Raw genomic sequence first — 13,753 nt, 5'->3', positions numbered from 1 at the left:
AACTTCCCAGTTTCTTGGATGTGGCAAGAAGACAGCTTGGGCAGCCTGGAGAAGCATACCAGACCTCACCAACACACTAGTTGCTCTCACAAACACCCCTGACCTCTTCAGTCTTGAGTCTGTGCATATGCAGAACATTGAACGATTTGTCGTGCTCATGTACAGCAAGGGGTGTGGTGCAGCTGGTGTCAATGAGGCCAGACATTGCCTCTTCACCACTGGAAGTAGATCACTGGAAAACCTCCCACCTACCCAAGCTGCACTGTTCCAGCATGTCAAGCGAGCGCTACTGCAGGCAAGTTTCTACTGGAATCAGGCAACCTCGGTCCAGCAGGAAATTCCTGACTTCAGTGAGTGGGGCTGGCACAAGGATGGCACTGGCACATGGCAACCACTGTGGACCACTCTTAGAGCCGATTCATACTCCTATTTCACCGCTGTTTCGGCGCTGTAGTGCCGAAATGATTTCGGCTCATCAGAAATTTTCAGTAGCACCGAAGAGCCGACTTTAGGGCGGTACCCGCCCCCCGAACCTCAAATGACGTCAAATTGTAGGCTCTACAGCGCCGAACCGACTTTTATTCGGCTCTAAAATAGGAGTATGAATCGGCCCTTAGTGATGCATCAGCAGCATGTGACCTTCTTGTGCGCTGTGGCTGCCTCAAGGGACGCATGGGAAGGTGCAAATGCCACCGTATCGGTGTCCGATGCACAATCCTCTGCAAATGCGAAGGTGGGTGCCTTAATAATGAAGATGACAGCCAGTAACTCCACACCTTGCAAGGGATGGAGACACAAAGAATGTGAAAGACAACATTGTGATCTAACTTTTTGATTTTAGCAAGTTTTACGGAGTAACTATTTTGATTACATTGTCCCCTACTGTTGTTTACTGTTGTTGAAGTTGGACTTGTATTAGTTTGTTGTTTATAATAAACAATCTACTGTTTTGAGTTGTGAAACATTGATACATATACAACTACAACTTATAATGGAAAAAAAATAACTTTTTGGGGGTAGAATCTGGCATGTTGCACCAGAAATATTGGATTTTACCCCAATATTACCTTTATATACTAACTTTGATGAGTAAACTGACCTTGAGGGGTAATCTTGACCTCAAATCATTAAAACAACACCAGAATCAGATTCTACGACCCAGAAACCCCCTAAAAAGTGGTATCATTTATGATTTTATGACTTTCCGTTTTTTTCGGGTGGCAGCCATATTGGATTGCGCAATATGGCAGTACCATGGGGCGCCAATCTTGGCACCCATCTTAAAATGATTAAGTACGGTGTGGACAACATCTGTGCAAAAATATCCCCGGGGCCCCCGACTATTCAGAGAGAACGGTTTTAACTCAAATCTTTGCTTCTGTCAAGTCAAGTCACCTTTTATTTATATAGCACATTTAAAAACAACAGAAGTTGACCCAAAGTGCTTTCCATATAAAAATTACATCATAAAATACAAAATTAAAATAAACGTTTAGCAATATTTCATATAAGAAAAAATACAATATTACAACATTTTAAGGAACATGAAACAACAAATAGCCTACTAATTACAAAAAGGTTTAAAACATTTACAGGACTAGGAGCTGAAGGCAATGGAGAAAAGGTGAGTTTTTAGGGAGGATTTGAAACTTCCGATGGTTGGGCTAGATTTGATGTGTAGTGGGAGACTATTCCAGAGGCCATTTTGGGCTTTAAAAACGAACAGTTACTTCTGTGTTTCACTGGTAACCATCTGTAGGCGGGACAGAGTGGATTTAGTCATGCCATGATACAGGGAATTACAATAATCCAGTCGAGAGGTGATAAAAGCATGGATCACGGTTTCCAGGTCACGGTATACGCTAAAATAGGTTTCAATTTCGCTATTGTTCTTAACTGATAAAAACTGCTGCTCACTACACTGGATATACTTGTTTATAAAAATTTAAGCTGGAGTCAAAGTGAACACCCTGCAGGTTCTTTACTGTGTTGTGACAATTTGCAGAAAGGGGGCCTAGGGAACTTTTGAGGTAAATATGATGACTTCAGTTTTATTTTGGTTTAGCTGGAGAATGTTTGTAGCCATCCATCCCTGGGTGGGGGTCCCTGGAACAACATATTTTCAGATGGGGGGGGGGGGGGGGGGGGGGGTCGGCGGGGGGCAAATACAGATAATTCTGGGGGTCCTTGACATGAAAAAAGGTTGAGCACCACTGATATAGAAACATAGGTTTTTCAGAAAACTGTCATGATTTCAAAGACATTTGAAAGACGTTTTCTAAGACGTTCTCAGGTCAAAATGGGTTAAAACCTCAATGGTCCCTTTTTATAAACGTGTAAACGATGATGTTGTTTCTGCAGCCCATCCTCAGCCCCTCCATCTTGGATCACCTCATCAACAACGACCGCAAGTTACCCCCGGAGTACAACCTGCCCCACACCTACATCGAGATGCAGGTCAGTGTTTGGCCAGCGGAGGGCGGTGTTGGCTACGTGATGCACGATCGACCCCTTCACAATCACTTCAATCATTCTTCTTGGCCAGTGTTGGTCTTGTTTTAGTCATAATAGTCTTTTGAATACAATTTAATTTAGTTTTAGTCATCTGAAATGTTATATTGTCGGTCTAGTTTTAGCCGACTAAATCTACAGTTTATTTTAGTCATATTTTTAGTCATCTGAAATGTTTTAGTATCCACCTATTTTTAGCCGACTAAATCTACAGTTGATTTTGTCGACAAAAAATGTATTTCGGCGGTGCCTTGGTGGCGTCGTCATAATGGCAGATTTTACACTTGGTTGCATGCTGAAAATATCCGATCTACAAGCTCTTCTGCGACGCATTGTGAGCTTGTGTATCTGCTATTTTCAGAGCGCAGCCAACGAACATAAAAATGACTTGTCTTTTAGTTCTACTGGATCTCTTCTCTACTCTAGTGCCTCCCTTTAGCCTAGGATTTATTCGTTATCAACATATTATTCTTAAGGTCATTACACACTGGCGAATTGGCGACGCGATATATTCGTGCGAATAATTCGCATTTAAAAAAAAACAATTGAAGTCCATGCAAGCTTCCACATCAGTGGCGAATGTGCGAATGTGCGAAAATGCGACCGTTTTTGCTTTTATTTGTTCGCTCTGGTGTCGTATTTTGCAGAGATTCGCAGGCGAACTGCAACATGCAATATTTCGCATTTTCAGATCGCTTATTCGCATAGCGTCGCTAATTCGCCAGTGTGTAATGACCTTTAGTCTTAGTTTTAGTCGTCATGGCTTAGTTTTTATTTAGTTTTTATGTTGTTTTTCATCAGTGGAAAAAAGGTGGTAGAACGAAATCAACACTGCTCTTCTTGGCCTTGTGTGATTGTGCATGTACACCCAGTGTTGTTTTTGGCAGCAAATTTCTATTTTAGTTTTAGTCATAGTCTTCAGTTTTCACTTAGTCTTAGTCACATTTTAGTCACCTGGAATGTCTTAGTGTTAGTCTAGTTTTAGTCGACTAAATGTCATAAGAATTTAGTCGATTAAATCTACAGGTGATTTAGTCGACTAAAATGTATTTTTGCGGGCCTTGTTGCCGTCATAATGACTTATTTTACACTTGCTGAAAATAGCCGATCTACGCGACGCGTTGTGAGCTTGTAGATCGGCCATTTCCAGCATGCAACCAAGTGTAAAATGACTTATACTGGATCTCTTGTCCACTAGTCCCTTCCTAACATTATAGTCTAGTTTTTATTTGTTGACGAAATTGTCAGTATATTTAGTCTTAGTTTTAGTCACCGTAGCTTAGTTTTAATTTAGTTTCCATTTAGTTTTCGTCAGTGGAAAAAGGTAGTCGACGAAGATTTTCCGTCTTAGTTTTAGTCGACGAAAACAACACTGACGCACACCTTCACATGTAAACCGATAACAACAATTATAATAAATAGTAATAAAGTTGTACGATGAATTAATTGTGATCTATTTTTCTCTTCAGTCTCTTCAGATCACTGCCTTCCTGTTCACCGTGTGTCACGTTGTGCTGGTCGTCCAGGACTGGTTTACGGACATTAACCTGTACAGGTGAGATATTATTTATACTGTACATCATATATGTCAAACTCAAGGCCCGGGGGCCAAATCAGGCCCGTGAATGAATTATCTTTGGCCCGCGGGATGATATTTAATTAGTATTAGAACTGGCCCTCTGGTATATTGCACGGACCACTTTAAGTCCCAACAACAAGTCCCACAATGCACTGCGAGTGCATTGTCACACGTGTATCGAGGGCCCGCAAACGTCTTCTCTTCACTATTGATCAGCAGTGAAAGTATATCACTTGTGGTCACATTTCAGCTATACCCCTCTCCCCAAAAATGTCCCGTGTGTTGAAACACAGTCCGGCCCTCGACTTGTACCAATTTCTTTATTTTGGCCCACTGTGTATTTGAGTTTGACATCCCTGCTGTACATTAACCTGTACAGGTGAGATATTATTTACACTGTACATTAACCTGTACAGGTGAGATATTATTTATACTGTACATTAACCTGTACAGGTGAGATATTATTTATACTGTACATTAACCTGTACAGGTGAGATATTATTTATACTGTACATTAACCTGTACAGGTGAGATATTATTTATACTGTACATTAACCTGTGCAGGTGAGACCAGGAAACATGTTTTTATTATGTATACATCAACCTGTGTGTGTGTGTGTGTGTGTGCGTGCGTGCGTGCGTGCGTGCGTGCGTGCGTGCGTGCGTGCGTGCGTGGTTGTCCAAGTGTAAGGCAAAGCAGCTGTTCAATCTCCTCCATTATAGGCAGTCGGTCTATTTGGAGGAGAAGGTGCTTTTTGTACCCATGGTTTACTTTCGGTGTTGGTGATAATATGACAGACTGAAGTGACCAATGTTGGCTTTGAATAAGTTCATGTGTTTGCCTATTATTCTGTACATTTTGGACTCCAGCACTGAGACACGTGATGTTTAGAGTGCGTGGTATATCAGAAGCAACTGAAAATATTTGTGTCCTTGATAATGTATTTTATAAATGTGGACTCAAATAAAGAAATCGAAATGTGTGTGGTGTGTGGTGTGTGTGTGTGTGTGTGTGTGTGTGTGTGTGTGTGTGTGTGTGTGTGTGTGTGTGTGGTGTGTGGTGTGTGGTGTGTGGTGTGTGGTGTGTGTGGGGGGTGTGGGGTGTGTGGGGTGTGTGGTGTGTGGGTGTGTGGGTGTGTGGGTGTTGTGTGGTGTGTGGTGTGTGGTGTGTGTGTGTGGTGTGTGTGTGTGGTGTGTGGTGTGTGGGTGTGTGGTGTGTGGGTGTGTGGTGTGTGTGTGTGTGTGTGTGTGTGGTGTGTGTGGTGTGTGTGTGTGTCTCTAGGTTCCTGCAGACAGCAGAGATGTTAAAACCTTCCACTCCCTCAGCCAGCCACGACAGCAGTGGAACTACGGGAAGTGACGATGGAGCCGAGTACTACCCTCACATAGGTACACTTTATGCATAGCTTAGCTTAATCTTCCCTCATATTAACCCATTCTGACCTGAGATCAGATTCATACGAGGTTTCCGCCGGACACACACTGGTCTGATTAACCCATTCTGACCCGAGGTCAGATTCTAAAAAATGTCAGTCGTTCTTCGATTTTTCAAAAAATAGCAGACCTACAAGCTCGTATCGCGCCACTCGGTGGCGCGATACGAGCTTGTAGATCTGCTATTTTTAAATAGCTAAAGCATAACACGATGCTGACACCAAAATGGGTGCCCGGTCAGAATGGGTTGATTACTGTAATATTGTCTGGGCTGCTACATATTCAACACATCTCACTAAATTACTGATCATTAAAAAAAATCGTTTCTGAGAATGATTTCACATTCAAATCGGTATGAGCCGTCTGCCCCGCTCTTTATTAAATACTCACTATTACCCATTGACAAAGTAAACGTTTTTCACACCTGTTTATTTATGTTTAAATTCAAAAAATGCGAACAAGACATTCCGTCTTCTTTTCACAATTTCTTCCGTGTTACTTCTGACATTCACTCCTACCCCACAAGGCAAAGAGATCATTTTGAATTACCCTATTGTCGCACGTCCAAACATCAATCTGTCATCACATTTAGAGGCCCTCATCTATGGAACTCCCTAGATGCTTTACTTAAATCCTCATTATCCTTGCCAATATTCCAAAAAACATCTATTAAAAGAAATGTCTTATTTCTTCCTCTCTGTAGATTACATGTTTTACTTTGATGCGTTATATTTTCTCTTGTGTGTTTGTTGTTGTATTGTTTATTTCTGTTTTTTTGTGCAGTCTGTGTTTTTATTTATTTACTGCACAGCTGCCCCCCCCCCCCTTTGCCAACTACATGCTAAATAAATAAACCTAAACCTAAATATTATCCTTCATATACAGTATGACAAGAGGTTCCCAAAGTGTTGTCTGCAAATGTGTTCACTCTCAGGGTTAACCCATTCTGACCTGAGATCAGATTCATACGAGGTTTCCACTGGACACACACTGGTCTGATTAACCCATTCTGACCTGAGATCAGATTCTAGAAATGTCAGTCGCTCTTCGATTTTTCAAAAATAGCGCTACGAGCTTGTAGATCTGCTATTTTTCAATAGCTAAAGCATAACGTGATGCCAACACCAAAATGGGTGCCCGGTCAGAATGGGTTAAATGAACAGTGGTTTTACAATATGAATTGGGTTATGAATATGAGGTTTCCTCCCCACAGCTGAGATATTGTCCTCACATACAGTAGGCACGCTTCACACACGCAAACCTTCACGATGGGAAGTTGTCTTATAGTGATAATAAACTCCTATTTCCATAACTTTCCAGGAAATGGCTAAACAAAAAAATACCCCGTGTTCCAAATGGATCAGTTTGATAAATTGTTTATAGGATCAATATAAGTAAATGAATATATGATAACACAGTAGTAGCTTTTTCATATATATATATATATATTAATGCTGGGCCGTTATCGGCGTTAACGTGCTGCGTTAACGCGAGAATATTATCGCGCGTCAAAAAAATTATCGCCATTAATCTATTCTCAAAGTTGGGTCTGGGAGCTGGGTCTGCAATGACTGCATAAAGCGAGCAAACTAGGAATTTCACTTTGATAGTTTTACCTGGCGGAATTACTCTGTGGGAGCCAGGGAGAAGTCCTAACCTAACAGGGACAAGGTGAAATAAATTACTCTGAGAGCAAATGTTTTGGAATGCGTCATCGCGAGGTGCATGGTAGGCTACTTGAGGTTGTAACTCATGTTCCATTTCCAACATTCTAATGGTTTCCAGCGATTTCCAGGGCTGAGTAAACATCTTTGAATCAAAGTAGCAGCGATCCTCTGAAGTGACGCCAGCATGTCCAATACTGTCCTCGTTAACAAAGTGCAACTTTTTCATCATTCACCGTTGGCTAACGTTGTGCAACAGTCCAGAACAGAGCTATACAATATTATGACAACTGTCAACTTGGCTATAATCTACTAGGCTACTGTAGGCCTACATTAATCATTGCCTCTCAAACCCACATACCACGCGTAATGTGCGTTGCCTAACCAAAATAACAGACATACAAACTATCAACATGCCGCTCGATTGCGTGTCGACAGCTTGCAGATCTGTTCTTTTGGGCACACATGAGGCGCGCTGCGCTGCGATGCGGAAATTAAATTGCTGTAGTCTACAGCGCTACGATTTGGAAACCAAATAGCTGTAGCCTACAGTGGACTGTAACATTGCTTGGTCAACTATATTACGTGTATGCAGTGAACATTAACATTTAGCGCTTTCATAGTTATATGGAGCATTTACCGTGGTGACGTTGATTTAGGTTATTCACCCAGCTGGGTACAACGAGACAGCAGTGTCTCGTTAAGCCTCGAGTCCCGACACTTCCAAAAGGAGCTGCGGATTAATCGATGGGCGTATAGAACATTTAAGCATATGGCAAGTTAACTTAAGTTATATACTTTGATGCTGAACACTAAGCAATTCATTTGGTTCGCAAACCAGAGGCCAGACAGCGGTAGCAAGTTCAACAACCACCGTTCTAATCTGTTTGACCAACCACCGTTCTAACACTATTCACTTTTAAGCTGCATACTGTATATCAGTATTTCTATTATTTTCTATTTGCTAGCGGGTTCAACCAGTGTGTGGACATTCTATTCAAAGTTTTCAAATGTTTAGCTGTAGGCATACAGTGTTATGTGTACTTGAACCATTCATTATTTAAAATATGGTATTTCAGGCAAATATTGAAGTTATTAAAAAAGAAGCCTATCCATCATTGCCGTAGGAAAATAAAATAAAATAAATCCTTGCTACCCATCCTTCCCACGAAAAAAATAAAAATAAATAAAATAAAATAAATTCCTTGCTACCCATCCTTCCCACGAAAAATAAAAAAATAAAATATAAGAAAAGAAATTCCCTACCTACTCAGCCCAAAAATGACAGCCAATCGGAAACCAAAGTTGTTTTTTTTTTAGGCCTAATATGGCTCCGGGGAAAAGTGTTCGTCAAACTACAATGTTGGAGTGCAACCGTGGCAAGCCCGTCAGCCCAACTCTATCAGCCAAGCTAACTAACCTCCTAGCTCAGTGGATTGCCATCAACTGCCGGCCTATCAGTGGGCTCTATGATGATGATGGGCTCGAGCTTCTTCTCCAGGCGGCCACAGGCGACCCATCTTACAAACGAACTATCACAAGGAGAATCCATGACCAGTACGCCGCAGAGAAAGCTGCGAAAGATGAAAAGTTGGCCGGGGCAGCGTGTGTTTTCAATGCTTTCGGCAGAGTTCAAATGAGCCATTTTAATCTAGATTAATCTAGATTAACTCCAGAATTGCAGTGAGATTAATCTAGATTAAAAAAATTAATCTATGCCCACCACTAATATATATATATTTTCCTTCATATTTTCCTATATAATGCCTAATTTTTATATTTAAAATTTTAAGATTTGTAAAAACAATAAATCATTGTCCTTGGGTAAGTAATCAACTGGGGAAGTTTAATGGTGATGATAATCTGATTTAGGTATGGTTTTGCTACACTCAATTCATAATTAAGGGTTTTATGACATTCATTTTCATTTATTTTTCTTTTTTCTTTTAGGTTTTATGACCTCAATTACACCCACAAAACCTGAACTTTGAACATTCAGTGGATTTTCTGTGGTCTGAAGTTTTCTTTGGGGTTTGGAAGCCTTTTGAGCTACAATGAAAACAGGCAAAACAGTGAAAACAGTGACATCTGCTGGCAAATCCCATTGACATTATATGGGATTTGCAGGATCTTACATCACAATCTGACGGCAAATCAGAGCACCTGTTTGAGCCAGAAAACCCCAGATCACAGAAAGTCTACTGAATGTTAAAGGTTCATGTTTTTTGGGTGCAATTGAGATTAGAAAACCTAAAAGAAATAAGAACAATTCCAAAACCTTTTTTTTAATGTCACAATCCCTTTAACCCATTCTTAACGGGAACCCATTTTGGTGTCGGCATCATGTTATGCTTTAGCTATTTAAAAATAGCAGATCTACAAGCTCATATCGCGCCACCGAGTGGCGCGATACGAGCTTGTAGGTCTGCTATTTTTGAAAAATCGAAGAACGACTGACATTTTTAGAATCTGTCTCAGGTCAGAATGGGTTAATCAGACCAGTGCGTGTCCAGTGGAAACCTTGTATGAATCTGATCTCAGGTCAGAATCAGAATGTGTTAACGTTCCAATTTTGGAGCTCACGGACTAAGAACCAGAAGAGAAGTGAACCTCTTCCCAGCCGGTGGAAAAGGGGGCCCTAGTGTTTGCATGCAGTTGAAATGGCGTCTGGTTTGCCGTCTAACATATGCTTTTATTTGTGTCTAGTGTTTGTGCAGAACAAAGCCCGGCGAGACGAGTTCTGTCCCAGAAACCTGAAGAAGATGCACATGGTGGTGGACAAGATGATGGTCCACTCTCACCTCAAATATAAAGGTACTGTTATGGTCCACTCACCTCAAATATAAAGGTACTGTTATGGTCCACTCACCTCAAATATAAAGGTACTGTTATGGTCCACTCACCTCAAATATAAAGATGCTGTTATGGTCCACTCACCTCAAATATAAAGGTACTGTTATGGTCCACTCACCTCAAATATAAAGGTACTGTTATGGTCCACTCACCTCAAATATAAAGGTACTGTTATGGTCCTCTCACCTCAAATATAAAGGTACTGTTATGGTCCACTCACCTCAAATATAAAGGTACTGTTATGGTCCTCTCACCTCAAATATAAAGGTACTGTTATGGTCCACTCACCTCAAATATAAAGATACTGTTATGGTCCACTCACCTCAAATATAAAGGTACTGTTATGGTCCACTCACCTCAAATATAAAGATACTGTTATGGTCCACTCACCTCAAATATAAAGGTACTGTTATGGTCCACTCACCTCAAATATAAAGATACTGTTATGGTCCACTCACCTAAAATATAAAGGTACTGTTATGGTCCACTCACCTCAAATATAAAGGTACTGTTCTGGTCCACTCACCTCAAATATAAAGGTACTGTTATGGTCCACACTCACCTCAAATATAAAGGTACTGTTATGGTCCACTCACCTCAAATATAAAGGTACTGTTATGGTCCACTCACCTCAAATATAAAGGTACTGTTATGGTCCACTCACCTCAAATATAAAGGTACTGTTATGGTCCACTCACCTCAAATATAAAGGTACTGTTATGGTCCACACTCACCTCAAATATAAAGGTACTGTTCTGGTCCACTCACCTCAAATATAAAGGTACTGTTATGGTCCACTCACCTCAAATATAAAGGTACTGTTATGGTCCACTCACCTCAAATATAAAGGTACTGTTATGGTCCACACTCACCTCAAATATAAAGGTACTGTTATGGTCCACTCACCTCAAATATAAAGGTACTGTTATGGTCCACTCTCACCTCAAATATAAAGGTACTGTTATGGTCCACTCACCTCAAATATAAAGGTACTGTTATGGTCCACTCACCTCAAATATAAAGGTACTGTTATGGTCCACTCACCTCAAATATAAAGGTACTGTTATGGTCCACTCTCACCTCAAATATAAAGGTACTGTTATGGTCCACTCACCTCAAATATAAAGGTACTGTTATGGTCCACTCACCTCAAATATAAAGGTACTGTTATGGTCCACTCACCTCAAATATAAAGATACTGTTATGGTCCACTCACCTCAAATATAAAGGTACTGTTATGGTCCTCTCACCTCAAATATAAAGATACTGTTATGGTCCACTCACCTCAAATATAAAGGTACTGTTATGGTCCACTCACCTCAAATATAAAGATACTGTTATGGTCCACTCACCTCAAATATAAAGATACTGTTATGGTCCACTCACCTCAAATATAAAGGTACTGTTATGGTCCACTCACCTCAAATATAAAGATACTGTTATGGTCCACTCACCTCAAATATAAAGATACTGTTATGGTCCACTCACCTCAAATATAAAGGTACTGTTATGGTCCACTCACCTCAAATATAAAGATACTGTTATGGTCCACTCACCTCAAATATAAAGGTACTGTTATGGTCCACTCACCAGTCACCTCAAATATAAAGATACTGTTATGGTCCACTCACCTCAAATATAAAGGTACTGTTATGGTCATCTCACCTCAAATATAAAGGTACTGTTATGGTCCACTCACCTCAAATATAAAGGTACTGTTATGGTCCACTCACCTCAAATATAAAGGTACTGTTATGGTCCACTCACCTCAAATATAAAGGTACTGTTATGGTCCACTCTCACCTCAAATATAAAGGTACTGTTATGGTCCACTCACCTCAAATATAAAGATACTGTTATGGTCCACTCACCTCAAATATAAAGGTACTGTTATGGTCCACTCACCTCAAATATAAAGGTACTGTTATGGTCCACTCACCTCAAATATAAAGGTACTGTTATGGTCCTCTCACCTCAAATATAAAGGTACTGTTATGGTCCACTCACCTCAAATATAAAGGTACTGTTATGGTCCACTCACCTCAAATATAAAGGTACTGTTATGGTCCACTCACCTCAAATATAAAGGTACTGTTATGGTCCACTCACCTCAAATATAAAGATACTGTTATGGTCCACTCACCTCAAATATAAAGGTACTATTATGGTCCACTCACCTCAAATATAAAGGTACTGTTATGGTCCACTCTCACCTCAAATATAAAGGTACTGTTATGGTCCACTCACCTCAAATATAAAGGTACTGTTATGGTCCACACTCACCTCAAATATAAAGGTACTGTTATGGTCCACTCACCTCAAATATAAAGGTACTGTTATGGTCCACTCACCTCAAATATAAAGGTACTGTTATGGTCCACTCATCTCAAATATAAAGGTACTGTTATGGTCCACTCACCTCAAATATAAAGGTACTGTTATGGTCCTCTCACCTCAAATATAAAGGTACTGTTATGGTCCACTCACCTCAAATATAAAGATACTGTTATGGTCCACTCACCTCAAATATAAAGATACTGTTCTGGTCCACTCACCTCAAATATAAAGGTACTGTTATGGTCCACTCTCACCTCAAATATAAAGGTACTGTTATGGTCCACTCACCTCAAATATAAAGGTACTGTTATGGTCCACTCACCTCAAATATAAAGGTACTGTTATGGTCCACTCACCTCAAATATAAAGGTACTGTTATGGTCCACTCATCTCAAATATAAAGGTACTGTTATGGTCCACTCACCTCAAATATAAAGGTACTGTTATGGTCCACTCACCTCAAATATAAAGGTACTGTTATGGTCCACTCATCTCAAATATAAAGGTACTGTTATGGTCCACTCACCTCAAATATAAAGGTACTGTTATGGTCCACTCACCTCAAATATAAAGGTACTGTTATGGTCCTCTCACCTCAAATATAAAGGTACTGTTATGGTCCACTCACCTCAAATATAAAGGTACTGTTATGGTCCACTCACCTCAAATATAAAGGTACTGTTATGGTCCACTCACCTCAAATATAAAGGTACTGTTATGGTCCACTCACCTCAAATATAAAGGTACTGTTATGGTCCACTCACCTCAAATATAAAGGTACTGTTATGGTCCACTCACCTCAAATATAAAGGTACTGTTATGGTCCACTCACCTCAAATATAAAGGTACTGTTATGGTCCACTCACCTCAAATATAAAGGTACTGTTATGGTCCACTCTCACCTCAAATATAAAGGTACTGTTATGGTCCACTCTCACCTCAAATATAAAGATACTGTTATGGTCCACTCACCTCAAATATAAAGGTACTGTTATGGTCCACTCACCTCAAATTTAAAGGTACTGTTATGGTCCACACTCACCTCAAATATAAAGGTACTGTTATGGTCCACTCACCTCAAATATAAAGGTACTGTTATGGTCCACTCACCTCAAATATAAAGGTACTGTTATGGTCCACTCTCACCTCAAATATAAAGGTACTGTTATGGTCCACTCTCACCTCAAATATAAAGATACTGTTATGGTCCACTCACCTCAAATATAAAGGTACTGTTATGGTCCACTCACCTCAAATTTAAAGGTACTGTTATGGTCCACACTCACCTCAAATATAAAGGTACTGTTATGGTCCACTCACCTCAAATATAAAGGTACTGTTATGGTCCACTCACCTCAAATATAAAGGTACTGTT

At 40.2% G+C, this 13,753-nt stretch overlaps 1 protein-coding gene across 1 annotated transcript in view; it reads left to right on the top strand.

Moving 5' to 3' along the window:
* Nucleotides 1–13,753, top strand: part of smg9 (SMG9 nonsense mediated mRNA decay factor) — a 42,144-nt gene that overhangs the window by 16,270 nt on the left and 12,121 nt on the right. The window contains exons 9-12 of the mRNA XM_083760840.1: nucleotides 2,362–2,457; nucleotides 3,981–4,066; nucleotides 5,373–5,479; nucleotides 9,895–10,002. Coding sequence (XP_083616966.1) covers nucleotides 2,362–2,457; nucleotides 3,981–4,066; nucleotides 5,373–5,479; nucleotides 9,895–10,002 — 397 coding nt within the window. The remainder of the gene's footprint in view (nucleotides 1–2,361; nucleotides 2,458–3,980; nucleotides 4,067–5,372; nucleotides 5,480–9,894; nucleotides 10,003–13,753) is intronic.

This window comes from Protomyctophum parallelum, assembly GCF_964188405.1.
Source record: "Protomyctophum parallelum genome assembly, chromosome: 3".
Taxonomy (NCBI): Eukaryota; Metazoa; Chordata; class Actinopteri; order Myctophiformes; family Myctophidae; genus Protomyctophum; species Protomyctophum parallelum.
The sequence above is the reverse complement of the archived record's forward strand: the minus strand, read 5'-3'. Positions and strand labels throughout refer to the sequence as shown.